Here is a 17,730-nt window from a genome sequence, read left to right as displayed (position 1 = left end):
AATTCAAGCACTGTTCTATTAAACAGCAATAAAATTGGTTAAATTTATTATACCTTAGCCCACAGAGATTAAATACTGATTGAAATAGTAGAATAAAAGCCTGCCCTAACACCATTATCTTCCTCATTGATCCCACCACATCCAAAAGCCGAGAAATATAGATTCAGTAATTTCAGCTGTTTGCAGTTTATCTCTTTGATTTATTGGCAAGAATGCCAGCCTCCTAACACAAACTGATTTATATTCATTCCATCTGCTCAAAATCTAATTTAAATATGAATAAAAATAAAAACAACCTCATGGGCATTGTAAAAACCCATAAACGTGACACGCTTTGTTCTGTCATAACACACTTTCAGAATCATTCTTCTCACCTCACTGAGTTTTTTCTCAAAAATATAACACATTGGAAAATATCACATAAGTGCTAAATACTGTCAAAATAAACATTTTTAACATGAAATATGGTAGTAATACTGTATTGTGATTGAAAGAATTTATGATTAACACAGAATTTATGTTTAACACACTGGCCTTTTACATTCTTAATTAGATATATGTTTGAAAAGTGTAAACCTCCCAGTTTTTCACAGAATTAGGTAAAAACACCCAGATAAAAATCTTATTACTTGACAGAATTAAAAATAAATTGATAGTAAAAGTATATGAACCAAATTCATCAACAGCAGAAGTAAGGCTACCTCAGTGTAGTCAATGGAGTTGTACCTAATTACTCAATGGTGAATTTGCCCTTATATTGTCATGCAGTACACTGGGCTTTCCAAGACACAAAATTATTAAACACATTATAGTGAGACATGTACTGAGGTCTCTGGGGCATCTGGTCTCTCAGGTTCACAGAATATCTCAGACTAGCTATAACCAAATAAGGTATCAGTACTCGGAGGCGCTCCATATGGCACCTCTACAACCACACAGAAGTTCCTTCCTGGATCAGGGCCTAACCAATCAACCTGAATTTAATTGTTTCAGGCCTAGCTAGTACACCAAAACTAAGCAGGACAAAACACTCTTTCAGTACTTCCACATGTCCCTGTACACAGAGCATAACTCTACTGAAGGGAGAGTGTTCCAGAGCTGAGTGGAGTGGAAGAATTACTCAGGACTTTGGAGATGAGAGAGACTAGAATGTAGTAATGCAGTTACACTAAGTAGCCTCCTAAAACACAAGATTTCTACTCATTATATTATATGGAAAATATTTTTAAATTTTTTGATTGAATATGCACAATTCTATCAATAACTGCTAATTTATGCATCCGATGAAGTGAGCTGTAGCTCACGAAAGCTCATGCTCAAATAAACTGGTTAGTCTCTAAGGTGCCACAAGTACTCCTTTTCTTTTTTCTATTTGCTAATTTTTAGTATTAAAGTTATAAAACAGGGTTCTTTTTAACAGGACATGAAAAATCTTCACTAACTTAGATGTACTGCCTTTGGAAGACAGTTTATACAGTAATAATTAAGAAGATCGAATTGGTAGGATATGGAAAAAAAGTGTACATACCACATTATCTGCAGATAATGTATTTTGGTCCTCTTCTTTGTGACCAATTTCTTCATTTTGAATAACTTCACTGGTTTCTTCTGCAAAAATAAATGAGCTATTTTATCTTCCTTGGAGTGTTAGCTTTAGTACCCTATGCCCTTTTTATGGAATTCCTTTAAGATATGTCTTCTATGACTTTTAAGCCAAAGTTTATTTGTAATTTAAAAAATTGCATATAATTAATGTTTGACACAAACATTTCAAAATCACATTTATACCAATCACTGCCTGAGAAGACAGACATTATTCCTGTCAGTTACTCTCCTACAATATACACCAATTTCTCACTGCTTATAGCTACAGGCTTGGGTTTTCAAAGGAGCTTAAGGGAGTCTGGCACCCAACACTCACTGAATTTCAACAGGAGTTGGGTGTCAAACTCCCTAAGCCTTTGAAAATTCCAGCCTAAAAGATATGGGGTACATATATGTGTGGGTTTGCCTGTCTGTGTATCTTACTCACATGCATGCATACACCCCCATGTTGGTGTACTGGAACCACTAAACCCTGGTCTACAATACAGAATTATTTCGGTATAAACAGAACAGCTGATTGGATGCTCATTGGTTTGTACCTGTATGGCAATCCCTATACTCCCAGTTAATTCATACTGCTCTAATTGCAGACATATATTCACAGTAACTATGGATCTGTGCAAGGCAGCCGCTTCAGTTCAGGAAGCTGCATAGCTCCTCTGGGGCCCTGAATCATAAGAGCTACAAAATCCTACTGCACTGCCCAGGGTCATTGTGGAAAACAAGGGAGACATCTTTACTATTTTATACAAATAGGATATGTATCTCAGTTTTACCCGATGGATATTTAATTTGCTCGTAGACTTTTGTTGTTTTAACTCACTTCTCTGGCTGCAATGTAGCATTAATATTTTGTTTTGATGAAGCTGTTTTGTGTCACTTCAATCGCCTGTTTGTCACAGGCTTCTGGAGAAAGTTCTTGCAGGTGCTGAAAACAGTTAAGCCTGTCAATTTATCACTGGTGGTAAACAGTTGGACTGCAGCCCAGAGATCTAGTCTAAGAGTAGTAGACCAACTGGTTCCACCCAGACAAGGGTGAAGGAAGCAAAAGCTGTCACCAGAGGGGCGCACATGAGGGGGACTGAAAAAGGATCTAAAGCGTAACTTGCCCTGTAATCTCAACAGTCACCATTTGTTTAGTTTGACCAGTGAATCCAAATTTTCAATATGAAGAATCAGTTCTTCAACTAGTGTAAATTGGCACAGCTCACTGACCTCAGAGCTGCACCAATTTACACCTAATGTGGATATAACTAACACAGTATGGACAAAAGGGCCAGTTAATGTTACAAGTGAACCCTAATGTTTTCCATTTTCTGATTTTGATAAAGTATATAACCTTAATTTTGCATCAAGTTATGGTTTTGATTTTTGTTTTTTCATCAGCTACTTTTAAAGACTAGCAGCCTTCACCAGCCTCATTCCACTTATTTCACTTACCTAGTTAGTTCTTTTACTCCTGGGGGAATTTTGCACCACTGCACGTGCGCATAATTCATGTGCCATGCATATTTTTTTGTGTGACAGAAAATAGCTTCTGTTGGAAATTTATTGAAGTTCTACCTTTTGCTCACTAGAGGGTGTTATGGCGCTAGACCAGAGCAGCCTCAGCAGAAAATAACTTCGGCTGGAAAGTTGCTGCAGTTTCGTCTTTCTCCCACCAGAGAGTGCTGTGGCATTGGAACAGAGCCACCACTTAAGGCCAGCTAGGGAAGAGAAAGAGCCTGTAGTGCCTTCTTCACAGCACAGGGCCACAGGGGTGAGGAAGGTGCAGGGCCACATGGGGATGGAGGAGGGGGTACAGTGCCACATGGGGATGGGGGGAGTGGGTGTCTGAGTGGGGGTGGAGGGACACATTTGGACAGGGGGTGCAAAGACACATGGGGGTGAAGGGACACGGAGATGGGGCAGATGTGCCTGACTGAATGGGAGAGGCTGGGGTCAGCCAGGGTCTGCATGGGAGAAGCTCCCTAACAAACCCTCCCTGCCCCCCTCAAAAATCTATTCCATACTTTTCCCACCCATACTCAACAACCCCAAGTTCACACCCAGGCTCCTTCCCAGCAATTACACTTCCCTCTCCCTCAGCTCCTCTGTTACCCCTGACTCCCCCAAGCTTTTGCACTGCTTCTGAGGGGTGCAGGAAATACGGTTCTGCATTGTAGTTTAAATGAATTATTACTCAGAGTTATGTATTAATATGCCTAATAAGGAATCTATTTGTCAAAAAACATTTCCTGAATTGTTTTTGTCGCCTGTATTGTTATAGACATACTTGCTGACAGGTATTTTGAAATAAAATGACCAAAAATTATTGAAACTGCTGTGATTATATTGTGTTAAATATGCAGAATTTTGCAGATTATTAAAATATTGTGTGCAGAATTTTTACTTTTTTGGTGCAGAATTCCCCCAGGAGTACTTCTTTTCAACTCTCTGAAAGTCCTTTTGGAACCTAGAGTTGTATTTTCCGAAAAAGTTAAAAGGGTGATTACACAGCTCTGATAAAACAGCTGTTGCGTGTAATTCTGGACTACTTATCTTCTCCAGGAGTGTCAGCTCTTTTTTCAAGCCCTCATTGATATAATTAGCCTCTCTCTCTCTCCTCTCATAAAGTCTTTATTATGGGGTTAGCAGACTGTCACTTAACTTTAAGTCTCCAGTCAGTGCCAATAGAAGACATAATGTCTGCGACCCAACAATAAAACTGAAATCATCATTTTGGCATACAAATAGATTCAAGTTTTAAGAATTATCAGAGTCAAAGTCCACTACTATATCAAAGGGGGTTTAGTTACAATTTAGTCCAACAGCTTTTCCACAGACTTGGGCAGGGTCTAATAAAGTAGTTTACTTATTCTTAATTAACCCATTTTAATTTTCCATAAAGGTTCTCTTTACTGCCTCCTAACCTATTTTGAACTACTTTCTGGGTTGTGGCTGGTAGGAAAATAATCTTTATGTTGAAAATAAAAATCTCTTTCATTTTTGTTACTAAGGAAATCCTGTGTTTGTCCATAGCTCCATAAGCTTTATTATAGTCATATTCTCCTTGCCTGGATCCCTTACAGTTCTGTGTTCAGCTTCAAAAGGCCTAGCTCAATGAATATTGAGTCATCCTTCACTTTAAATGGCATAACATTCACTTTTCTTTCTTTAAAATAAATATCCTACTGGACCACTTCCTTCTCTTTCAGGCAAGTCAAGGATTCTTATACTTTGGCATCTTCCTTGGATTTCAATCAGTTCTACCCAATTCTGTATCATCTTATTCTATTTATAGTTGAATTTGACAAAGACATCACGAGTTTGTTCCCAACAGTTCTCAATGTCCCTAACTCTTTCCTCTATAACATTCAAACAAATTGACAAGATCATATGTGGCATACAAAGCTCCAACAGTGTGCACTAAAACAGACTTCCTTTTAGTTTAGCGAGCCCAGGGCTTATTGATCACTTCTAATCAGAAGCGCTGGGAGCAATTAGTTCAACTTTTGAAGCCAGTGAAACGTGCAAAGGTGGCAGTTCATCTCCTTTAGGGCCTAGAGTTTTAATTTAAAAAAAGGGACACAGAAGACTGGCTTTGGTCATTCTATTCTGTGCGACAGAGCAAATGAGTTGATCATCTAATTCCCATTTAACACTCAAACTCATGAAATTGTGGGGGTGGGAAAACAAATTCATTCTCTCTCTCACACACACACACACACTTTAGGTGCCCTCCAAACAGCCCAGTGCTACTGACTCTGCTGCCTAATTCTCTGCATTGTTACCAGGCTATTTAAAGAGGCTTTAATACTATTGTAGGTTTGTTTGGACTAGACTGTTCTGGTTGTTTAACTAGAGTTACAACACAACATGATTATGTATTTGAGTTGATCTAGAGCAGTGATTCTCAACCTGCTTGCGGCCCAATCAGCACACAGCTGTGGCCCATGTGACATTCGCAGGGCCATAACTAGGGCAGAGCAGGGGCTGCACCCACCCCAGGCACAGAGCCAGCAGGAGCGGAGTTCCAAAATGGGGCAGTGCAGGATTAGTCCAAGCGTCAGCCCCCTTCTGTAGGATTGGGCCCAGCCGCATCGGCAGGAGGCCTGGGTGCTCAGCACTCCCCAGACTCTGCAAGATCGCAGGTCCATTGACCCCAGCTAGAGCAGGCTCCCCATCACTAGGACCACAGTAGCAGGTGGGTAGGGCCGCTGGGCAGCTGAGCTACTGTCGAGGTAGGAGACCAGCCTGCGCAGGGAGGAGGATGCAGGGGGGTACAGTTGCAGGGAGGGGGGGTGCAGCCGGTGCATGGGGGACAGACTCTAGATTGGGGACTGCTGGCTGGGAGCAGTCCCTGGATGGGGGGCTAGATATTAGGGCACAGTCCCTGGATGGGAAGGTTCAGTGCTGGGGGGCAGTCCTTGAGGGTGCTGGATGGGAGACTAGATGAAGGAGGGGACAGTCCCTTGGAGAAGGGCAGTGTTGGGGGGGGGGTCAGCACTGGACAGGGCACCCTGTCTCTGCAGGGCAGGCACGTGTGCCACCCAAGTGTTGGGGTAGGGGGTCTGGATGCTGGGGGTACAGTCCCAGGTGGGTTGAGTGATGGGGGGCATTCCCTGGCTGGGGGTAAAATGTGGGGAGGGATTGGGGGGCAGTCCCTAGATAGGGTGGCTGGGCACATGGAGGGCGAGGAGGAAATCCCTGGCTTGGGGGGTGCCATCTTTGCAGGCAGGCTCCGCAGCTGTGCTGCCAGCAGCAGCGAGGAAGTGAGGGTGGCAATACACCATACCATGCCACCCTTACAGTAAATTAATTCATTTTAACAGTTAATGTTTTGACTTATTTTGCTAATTTAAAATGCTCTTGGTAAACATTTGCCAGTGTTGAAATGAAAGGTACTATATTAGTTTGAATCATACTGCTGTCATATAACAAATACTAAACCTTATTTTATTTTATTTTTTTAGATCTACAGGTAGTGTGTGTGTGTGTGTATATATATTAGTGTGGATGTGGCCCACATAATGCACAGAGAGCTGCATATGTGGCCCACAATGGGAAATAAGTTGAGAACCACTGATCAAGAGGAACTGACAGGTCTACTTATTTTAGTGTTTTAGAAAAAAAATTGTTAGAGTGCTCAGAGTGCTGAATGGGTGCTACAGTTTGCATAAATCTACATAATAGCTCAAAAACTTGCCTCTGCCACCTTGGCAAGGACAATGCCAAATGACTGTAATTTTAAAAATACTGGTTTGCATTTCAGAAGGCTGTTCATTTCATAGATAAGAAAAGCAACTGTTTCAAGCACTTCTGAATGTGCACACTAGAGAGAGATGAAAAGCACACAAATTGCAAAATATAATTAACAAAACAGTAGCAACTGCAGTTTCAAATACCTTGTGAACTTCCTTCAGATAAGCAGATTGACACTTCATCATTCCTATCATTATCATCTCCCACTTCAGTAGCAGTTTCCTCTCCTGGAGTAAGTGCTGATTTAGCACCAGATTCAGAATGGTCACAGAAATCAGCAGGGCCTCCTCTAGGGGGTGGGACTTCAATCCCCATTAAACGATATTTTCGTCTTCGATTCCCAATCCAAGTCTTATAGAGAGAAATACAAATGGATGATATCAGAAATAGTAACAAAAGTCTCAGTCCTAAAACTAAGAGTAATGAACATTTCTGTGTGACAGGGAGAGGGCAAGATCCTTGGCCCAATTTCCACTGCTCTACCACATGCCAGTGGAACAAAGCAGCCCAAAACCCACAGCATATTGTAAATCCTCCAGTGGTATAGCTCTCTCTCATTCCCCTCCACAAAGAGGACATAGCCAGAGAAAACTGGGCAGAGCCAGAGCACCACTATGCTTTGGCTTTCCACTGTAGTAAGAATAGCCTTTAGGAGTTATCAGTCACAGTGCCCAGGGATGCTGTGGAATCTCCATCATTGGTGATTTTTAAGAGCAATTTAGATAAACACCTCTCAGGGATGGTCTAGATAATACTTAGTCCTGCCTTGAGTGCAGGGGACTGGACTAGATGATCTTACAAGGTTTTAAGAGCAATCTTCAGGCCACTCCAAACTATGCAGGAACCTGGGGTAGCCTCAGGGTCAAGTAACCTTAAGGTGATTTAGAATCAGACAACACAACCTTACATTCCATTCACATTCCTTTCACATAATCCAAGTCACCACACCTCTCAACAGATAAAGATTTACACTTAAAAGTATACAAGTATGACCATATAGCTGGTAATAAACATGCTTATTCTTTTTCCTAAATTATGAACAAAAAACATTAAAAGAACACTATTAAGATTGCAAAAGTCAAGCATTCAAAAATTTTAAATGCCATAATTAAGGTTGCCTGTGGCTTCTTGTCTGATCTGTCTCTTCCCTCCCCACCCACATTGGCTCTCAGTCTCAGACCCAGGCTCTGCATCCAGTGTTGGTCATCCCTTTACAACCCCTCCCTATCTCCATGTCCCAGTCTCTTTGCCCAGCCAGTCTCAGGCTTTCTTCCCACCTAATCTCCCCTCACCTCCGTTCCTCCCTAAACTGGTTCCTTGTCCCAGTCTCCTTGCCCAACCAGTCCCAGCTTCTCCTTGAGCTCCCACTCTTGGTCTCTACACCCAGCCAGTCCATGTTTCTTGCCCCTCCAGTCCCAGTCTCAACAAACTTCTTGTTCCAATCCACTCCTCTTCTTTCCCTCCAAAGTCTGGTTTTTTGTTTCCTCTGTATTCAAATCAGGCAACTTCTTCCTCCTTGCTACCTGGGTGTCATCAGGGGAGTCACTGAAAGCACAGGAGACAAAAGTCTCTGGGATCAGTTCCCATTCCCAGCCCCACCCTGACTTTGGGATGGCACTGGCAGAGTCTGGTCAGATGTATGAGCTGTGAGGGAATGGAACAGGCTCAGTTTTTTGTGTGGATGGCACATGCAGAGTCTGGTCAGCACTAGGAGCTGAGAGGCACTGTAACATGCTCAGTGAAGATAGAATCTTCAGATATTTTTAGCAGCTACATTCAAGTCATCTCTAATGAGCATGTGCAAATTGGGATTTTCTTCAAAGGTTTATAATTTGGCCAAAATTGGGCAGATTTTCACAGAGATGGAAAAGGCACATCCCCTGATAAATTTCTAGTCCTGGCTCCGAAGCATGGGGGTACGAAAGCTTAAAAAAATAGTTGCCAGAATTTTTTAACATTGGCAAAATAATTTATTTTTCCTTGCCTCGTTCTCAGAAACAGCTCAACTGTTTTGGCTGAAATTAAAAAAAGCCTGAAGACACTCAGCATGGAAAATTTGAGCCCAAAGTGTTAACGTTTTACAAAGATATAAGAAACTAAAAACAGGGTCTTATAATGCAAAGTGTCTGGCAACTTTAACAACAGACAGGGATACCAGCTTTACCTACAAGACTTTGCCATGCTGTATGTAGCTTTTTTCAAAATCAAGTACTTTTGAAACAAAATTATTTTAAAAAAGTTCAAACTGGTTACTCGTCACATTGTTTCTGATGATCCCTTGCTCTTGGATAATATGACCCTTCCCCTAATCTACATTTTCGTAATAAAAAATGTACAATAGTTCCATAAACGGGCAAATTATTTGAAGTTAAGGACTTTCTCATAAAATAATTTGCCATATATTTAACTTCCTCGTGCTTATGGCAGCAATGCATGGTGCTAACTATTGTAGGGTTCCTGCAACATTACCACAATTTATCTTTCCTTTATTTAAGAGTGAGTCTGCCTCTTTATTCCCTTCTACAGTGAATTACTGAAAAAAATCCAGCAAGAAGTTATTGGAACATATGGACAAGGCAGACTGTTTATTTTTCTTTTTGATGTGTCATTTCTGCTTTCAAAATTCTGCCAAAATAGAACCGTGCATTCACTACTGTATGTTGAACATGCCCTTTGTATCCACTTCTGTAGCATACAAAGTTAAAATTAGAAAAGAAAATATATGCCATGTATTTGTAGGCTTTCCTATAGCAAACACCACTCTATAATGAATATATTGAAGCAGTGCATTGAGAAATGCACCTAAATATATACATTTCTCTTTTCCTTAAACCAACTGGCTTCACCCCAAGGAGGAATACTGATTTAAACATATTCTAATTGAATTTCTTCATTATACTATCTCCGTGAGAAACTCAAATCAACACTCTACAAAGAATGCAAACTTTAATTACTTACAAAACTCCATTGTCCTGCATCTGTCCTCTATTCCTCAAATTATTTCTGATTATGAAATTGTGCAAAGAAGGTTTTTCTTTTCTAGTCATCATCCTTGTGCTCCCAAGACATTCAGATGACTGAGAGCCCTGGTCATCACCATGAAAGCTCTTCTAATGTAAAACACCAAACTTTGGTATGAATGTATAAATCAGTCAAGAGAAGGAGGATTAAAAAGAAACAAACTTCTAATTAGACACAAAAAGCTACGTAATTAATCAAAAAAGAAATGAAAGAAGTATTGGACAATTTTATGAGGTTTTGGTACAGAGTTCACGTGTCTGAGAATACCACAAAATAACCAGCTTTTCTTCTGGTACCTTGGAAATCCATGAAAGACCATCTGGGGTGTCAAAACATATGTAAAATTAATGTACAGCCTGCAGTCACTCTATGTGACCACAATCCCTTTGGAAACATTAGAGCCAGGGGACAAACTAAACCATTGAACCTGAAAGGACTGAATCTGCTCGAATTTGACGGTGCACAGGCGTGAAATGTCATTCTTATGTGAGAAAGGAAAAGCAATAGTTTTTACTCATTCTTTGCACTAAAGAATTCTAATTATACACGGGGCCATGTTTATAGATCACGTATGTGTGCATTTCCAGAACAACAACATTTCTTGCTGGGGATAAATCATTAAGAAAAAATGATCCCCCTTAAAAACCTACTGCAAGGAGGTAAAGCCGGGGGGGGGGGGGGGGAAGAGGACACAACTGAATAAAATTAAAACAAAGTAAAATTTTAAAAAAAGACAAAAATGTGAAAATTGTGTACGTACATTAAACCATTTATTTTTGTCACACTTCTTCACAAACTGAAAGAACACAGGGAATATTTGTTTTTGTTTCATGTAACTATACCTCAGTGCTATGATTCAAGTTTGGTACTCACTTCTTTGAAACAATGTAACCAATAAATTATTAATTTATTGATTACAGGAATTACTGCCCAAAAAATCTTTGTTAGCTAAAAGTTAAGGCTGAGAAGTATTACTCTAAACAATATGCTCAATGAAAACAATATTTAAAAAAAAACAAACACGCAGTCACCAGCTAATGTTAAACATACAGTTTTGACACCAGACTTAAATGAAGGCATAGACTGCAAATCTGGGTCTGTTAAGCAATCTTAAAAAACAAGTCCTGCCAGCCTCCAATCTTTCATGATTTGTGCCTTTCATAGCTAGTTCCTGTTCCTAAAAAACCTCCAAATGATAACATCTGTTATTCTGATATGAAGGATATTTAAAAAGGGCTTTCAGAAGTTTGCTGGTTATGGTGAAAATCTTTTTCCATATTAAGATGTCCACGTATTGACCCAATAGCAACACCACGTCAACTGCCTTATCTCCTTTTAAATGTGGAGAGTGGTGTACTGTTAGGCCTAGAAGATTTATACGCATAGGACCACTAGCTCTGAGCTGAAAAATACTTGTAATTGTCACATCAATTATACTGGTGTTTACATATCACAGCACCTTCAAAACCCTAACACACATAGATACATTTTTTACTGAAGAAGAGGGACTGATAGCCATCTCACTCCTACTGGTACAATCAGGAATTGGTAAAATATATATTCTTTTGTATATCGTTGTAAAGTAGAGCAGAGTTTGATTAAGAGCAGTGCATTCCAGATATTGTTACCCTGAAAACAGATTTAGGGTACCCCCAGAATAGCTCACCTACTAACCAATCTGTTTTCCTGATGTATGGGTCTCCAGGGTGGCTAAGGAAATACCTGGAGGACACAGGCTTCTGATAAATGACTGACACAAAGACAGTGTTCTTTTCAAAACAAGGCACCTTTTTATTGGTGCAAATAATAATCCCTAATACAATAATAATCTAAAACACAAATCTCTTATAGCAAGTTAAAGAACACCCCAAACCATATTGCCTTACAGTTGAGATGATCCTAAGTGATGCGCCCTGCTTATGGTGATCAGTCGTTCAGAGGTCGCCGACACCAATTTTAAATTTTCTTTAAATCTTATGTATATATATTCTCTTTACAAACAGCACAATGCAAACACACATCTTTATTAACCTAAGCGCACACATACATACCGATACTCACTATACTATATTATTCTGTAATATTGTCTGACAGACTCACTCCACGCTTGCTGACTGTTTCTTCTGAACTCTCTCTCTCTCTGCCTCCCTCTGCCGCTGTGTTGTTTTTACTTCTTCTCCCTCTGCTGCTGGACCGGGCAGGATATTCTGCTGCTGCTACTGCTGCTGCTGTCAATGGACTGCTCAGGCAAGCTTTGCTCTTCTTCTCTGTCCTTCTTGCCTGTCAGCTCCTATTCTCTCCTCCTATCAGCCCACTGACATGCTGACTGTCCTGCCAAAACTTTTTAGACATCTTTGATAATATCTTCCTGTCAGATCTTTACTGCACATGCTCACCGCCAGCATTCCATGCATGCTCATGGCCAGTTCTATTTTTAGCATGCAGCTGTTGTTTACCTCAGCTGACCTTTCCCCTACTTTTGAAGTATCATGTAGGGTGACCAGATGTCCCGATTTTATAGGGACAGTCCTGATATTCGGGGCTTTGTCTTATATAGGCTCCTATTATCCCCATCCCGATTTTTCACACTGGCTATCTGGTCACCCTAGTATCATGTGACCTGCAGTTTCCAATGGTGGAGTGACTCTTGCTTATTCAAAAGCGGGTCAGGAATACAAAATAGAATCTGGGGAATTTCTTTGGTATCAATGTGATTACTACTGATGGGATTAAGCTGTTTGTCATGGCTATATAGGGACAAGGGTGAGGCAAAAGTGGCTTTCTCCCATCCAGACCCATCTTTTTCAGTCAGTGTACTGCTGCCCAATTACAAATGCCATAGATGGTGGTCAAATACACTAGATAATTTCTATTATTGAACACGCTCTTCTTATGAGCACAAGGCCTGATGCTGAAAACAAAACCACACAGACAGACCCCTGCACCCATACAGTATTCCACTGACTTCAATTCACAGGCATCCTGAGGCATATTGTGGCTTGCAGAATTGAGGGATCAAAGGGTTTGACCCATCAAACTCTATCCAAGCTGTCCTATTACATAAATAATTGGGCCCATAATGCCTAAAAAAATATTGATTTACTAATCTCCGAAGAGTGCAGTATCATGCTCAGTATCTGATCATTTCCATAGTCCAGTGTAAAACACCCAAATATTTGAGAAAGGATAATACCTTTTCAGTAGCCTAAATCCCAGCGTATTATGTATTACCTATCCCTCTTCTAGCACCTCCAGTCTCAAAAAACTCCCAACACTATTAAATGTGAATGTAGAGAGTGGTCTCAGTAATTAACCTTTCAAAAATGAATTAATGTACAAGACTATATTTTTCAGTTCTAATGTTTTCTATTTTAACAAGTACTGGTCAGTACTTAATATGACACTAGAGTGCCTCCTGCGGCACAAAGAGATTTAAGTAAATTTACATAAAAGGAAATAAAAAAATTTTGGTCATAGAATGGTAAAAAGCCTTTAATCCAAAAATTCCAGAATTACAACAAATGAAACATTCCTTTAAGTGCTTGTGTATATTTCAATTTATTACTGATATGATGAAAATTTTATGCATGCCCCCGACATAGTTTATAAAAAACTATAAATGCTACTTAACTAAATAATAAATATTTTCATTAGTGCTTAGTAGAGCTCCTAAAGAAAGATGATGAAACATCAAGTTAACTAAAATGAAAGATCATCATACAGTTAGCTTGGACTCAAGATAAAAAAATAATCCTGTGATTAACACTTACTTGTCAGAACCATGAAAAGTGAAGGTCAAAGTAACTTGTCACATCCATCTTTCTGCTAATAAAAGACTGTTCTCTACACTATACTGTCCTGCATTTTTCTCCAATTACTCTAAAACAGTAAGGCAAAAGAACTTCCATCACTTGATTTGGCAAACTAGTTCAATATTTGTAAACTGTTCCAACTGCACTCCCTCTTAGTCATCATACAGCCAAACTACACACATTACATTTTTTTTTTTAACTCTTCTCATAAGTCAATTCCTCCACCCCTAATTGCTCTAAATTCCTCCCGACTTTCTATTAGTCAGGGCTCAGAATTTTAGGCTTTACTTTAGGCAGAATTTCACTAGTATTGAATGACAAGATTATCACTTTCCTAACCCATGGGAATGATGCATCTGTATAAACTCTACCCATATGTGACCACCATGTTGATCACAATTCTGCAGTTCTGTCTTCTGCTGTAGTATCCACATTCCAAGTTTAAGGTAGAACAGATCCTGAAGTCCAGATATTTTAGAATGCCCCCAGGATTGCATTCCTCTCTACACCTCTGGAACGTCTGTTCACTGGTGTCCAGTATCATTTTACTATTTACTTCAATTATATTGCATGGCTCTCTAAAATGATCAACCACATCAACCCTGTATTCATTTCTCTTCCCTAAGGAAATCATTGATGACTATGTGGACTACTAAACGGAAATTCCCCAGTATCCCTCAGAATATCCTCTGCCCACTTTGTCACATCTTGTCCTGGTTCCTGCAAAGTATTTCTCCCCCGCCCATTTTGATCAATTTCTTTCACGTGTTTTTGATTTTACACCAAAAGCATTCTCTTATCCCTAGAGGGACTTTGTATTTTAGTCCCATCATAACTGCTAGTTCTTTTCAATCTGCTGGGATAGTCCTGCTCATTTAAAATCGTATATAAATTCCACTCTAAATGGAATGTCAAATGTTTTGTAAAGCTGCTCTTGCTGCTAATAAATAAATAAATAAATTTTAAAAAATCACCTGAGGGCTTTTATCTATATATAGACTGGTGAAAGAGCAAGAGTACATCCTTGCAGGCCATTCATTATTTAATATGGTGAAATATATTTCTGGCTACCTCAAGCAATTTTACAAGGTTTTTTTTGTCTATGCTATTTTTGCTTCTGAAATAAGAGAAGGGAGAGACTGTACATTTCTTACCCGCACTATTTCACAGTCAACATTTAATTCTGCAGCAACAGCTTCAATTTTTTCTCTGCAGACTGAGCCCAGGCTGGTCATGCCATTGTCCCAGTATTTCTTGAGAGTGGCTAAATCTCGGTCACTAAACTGCGTGCGGTCCTGTAGCTGTAAGACAAGAAGTTATGATTAGAACAAGATATAAAAAAAGGCTTTCAGGTGATACTGACTTGTTCACAAACGAAGTACTTTGGAATTACAAAACCAAAAATCACTTCATGGCCTTCCATTTCCTTAGCTTTTCTGTTCTTTAAATTCTCTCATATTAGTTTCCCTGAAGATGTCAATTTTTCAGTCTATCTAGATTGTCACAGAGTTCTCTGGGATTCACCTCTGTTGGTGGTTTTAGAACCAATGCACGTTTTAAATGTGCTAGCATTGTTTACTTCCATCTTATTTGATTTGCTTTATTTCATTTTTATAAGGTTTCATGAGTAATCATGGGGTATTTTTTGCTTCAGCTGTTTACTTTCTCTTCACCCCATTATGCGTATTATCCCTTGGGGGCAGAGAAAGTTGCCTTTTTTTTTTTGTTTTTGCCAGAACCCTTTTATCTTACTGATAACTACAATACATGCATAATTCAAAGGATTCTAAGCCCCCTAAAGGGAATCCTTTTATGTTTATATGGTAGGCTCTGGAGCTTAAATTGTTTTCACTATTTATGATTTACCAAATGTTGTGTTTTGATAAAACTGCACGATAGCAGACAATAGATATAAACAAGGACACTGGAAAATAATTCCGAGGTTACCTACCATTTCCTTGATTTGTATGGTTGTGTATTAAAAATGTGTTATGTATGTTGTACTGCACTGCAAGTAAAACCATTAGCTCCAGTAACTCTTGTTAGTCCAACTATCTTAATCATTGTTTCCATTTCCTCACGCCGACAAACAGATTTGCCACCTCTTGCTGTGAAGAATCCATAGAGGCAGCTACTTTTGAAGTCTACATGAAGAGATAGCAGAAACACATCTGCAGATGCTTAGTTACTTGTTATTTACACCAATTACTGGAATTATATATTTAAAACCAAGTTTCTATGTCAGAAGAGAAGAGAATTTTCAAATAAAAAGCTATTAAAACATTAATTTTAAAATGAGTCAGCAAAATTAGTGGAACCAAAATTATCGCTAAGATTTTTGATAGAATCCAATATTGTCATCTACCTCTTTAGTTATAAGTATCTGCTGTTTTCTCCCTTTTTAAATAAATGCTTAACAAGTCATTAAAAGAACTTCAGCTTCTTCAGTGCTAAATTAATATAAAATAGGTGTGCCAAATTATAGTTTCAGAGTAGCAGCCATGTTAGTCTGTATTCGCAGAAAGAAAAGGAGTACTAGTGGCACCTTAGAGACTAACCAATTTATTTGAGCATAAGCTTTCGTGAGCTACAGCTCACTTCATCGGATGCATCTCACGAAAGCTTATGCTCAAACAAATTGGTTAGTCTCTAAGGTGCCACTAGTACTCCTTTTCTTTCTGCGAATTATAGTTTGTTTTCTAGAAAAATAATGTCCTGTTTAGAGTGATTATGTAAGTCAGCACATGTATAGTGTAGTATTAACAGATTATATTCACTACCAAAAAATACTCCAAATACTCCCCTGCTATGTACAGTTTCATCCATCTAGGTACAGTCAATTCAGAACCTCTCTTCACAATCTACCATTCAGAAGTGAAAGGGAAGAGGAATGCCAACTTCCTAACGGACTCTGTTCTGAGACTGAGGGCTCTGCAAACATCTGAACTGTTCCACTTTTTTCCTGTGGACTTAATTTGAGCAAAATGACAGAGTAGATACTTCCAGGCCCACTGATCAAATACCCCCTTTTTATACCTACTAGGATGGGGTGTTTTTGGCTTCTAAAAATGACTGGAGGTGTTCTGCCTCATTCTCATTCTGCCTGCTTGGAACAGGTGGGAACATAAGGGGCAGCACAGTGACTGAAAGAACGGAAGGAACTGCTGAAGGTAAGAGTAGGTGCATGATGGAAGACATTTAAGAATGTTTCAGTAAAAACATGGGGACATTAGACTGCTCATAGCTCAGTGGTTCTCAAACTTTTGAATTGGTGACCCCTTCTCACACAGCACGCCTCCGAGTGCGATGACCCCCGCCCGTAAATTAAAAACACATTTTTTATATTTAATATTATAAATACTGGAGGTGAAGTAGGTTTGGGGGTGGAGGCTGACAGCTCATGACCCCCCAAGCAATAACCACATGACCCCTTGAGGGGTCATGACCCCCAGTTTGAGAACTCCTCTCATAGCTAGTTCAACTTCAAGGCTGATTTTTTTTTTACAACCTTGACGGTAAAGAAGTACTGCATCTGCTCCTGCTTCTGGGGATACCATAGGAATCATTGCTGTAGCTGCTTGCCACTCAGGCAGCCCTACATGGTCTTTGCCTGAGAGTTGGCTGATAGCAGAGGAGAGGGAACCAGTATTTGTGGATTGCCTTCTAAGCGATTGGACCCTTTGGCTGCTGGAGAAAAATTCCTGGGAGCAAACCATGCAGCTGTCTTTCAACACAATGATTCAGTTCATGGCCATGAACTGATACCATTTCACTTTCTCCCCTATACCGTTATTCCTTGGGGGTAGAGAAGAGGGAAGCCACTACTGTATCTCAAAGAGGAGGGTGGAGGCAAAGGAAAACCTCCAGGAGTTAAATTAGCCTATTCCAAGTTGTAGTAAGGCTCAAAGTCCAGTTTAGATATCTGGTTCCCAATGTTTCACAATATTCTAGGATGACAGTTCTCTTGCTGCAAGGTAACAGAGCGATATGGCAGCTTTTTCAAGGTGAAAGTGCGAAAACACAACCACTGCAAGACAGGGCAGGTTCT

General features: G+C 39.7%; 1 protein-coding gene across 3 annotated transcripts in view; it reads right to left on the bottom strand.

Moving 5' to 3' along the window:
• HDX (highly divergent homeobox) overlaps window positions 1-17,730 on the bottom strand; it is an 84,718-nt gene that overhangs the window by 12,876 nt on the left and 54,112 nt on the right. For all 3 annotated transcript variants that reach the window (XM_074964468.1, XM_074964469.1, XM_074964470.1), the window contains 3 exons: window positions 14,837-14,983; window positions 6,993-7,200; window positions 1,529-1,608 (listed from right to left, as the gene is read on the bottom strand). In XM_074964468.1, coding sequence (XP_074820569.1) covers window positions 1,529-1,608; window positions 6,993-7,200; window positions 14,837-14,983 — 435 coding nt within the window. The remainder of the gene's footprint in view (window positions 1-1,528; window positions 1,609-6,992; window positions 7,201-14,836; window positions 14,984-17,730) is intronic.

This window comes from Natator depressus, chromosome 9 (assembly GCF_965152275.1).
Source record: "Natator depressus isolate rNatDep1 chromosome 9, rNatDep2.hap1, whole genome shotgun sequence".
Taxonomy (NCBI): Eukaryota; Metazoa; Chordata; order Testudines; family Cheloniidae; genus Natator; species Natator depressus.
The sequence above is the reverse complement of the archived record's forward strand: the minus strand, read 5'-3'. Positions and strand labels throughout refer to the sequence as shown.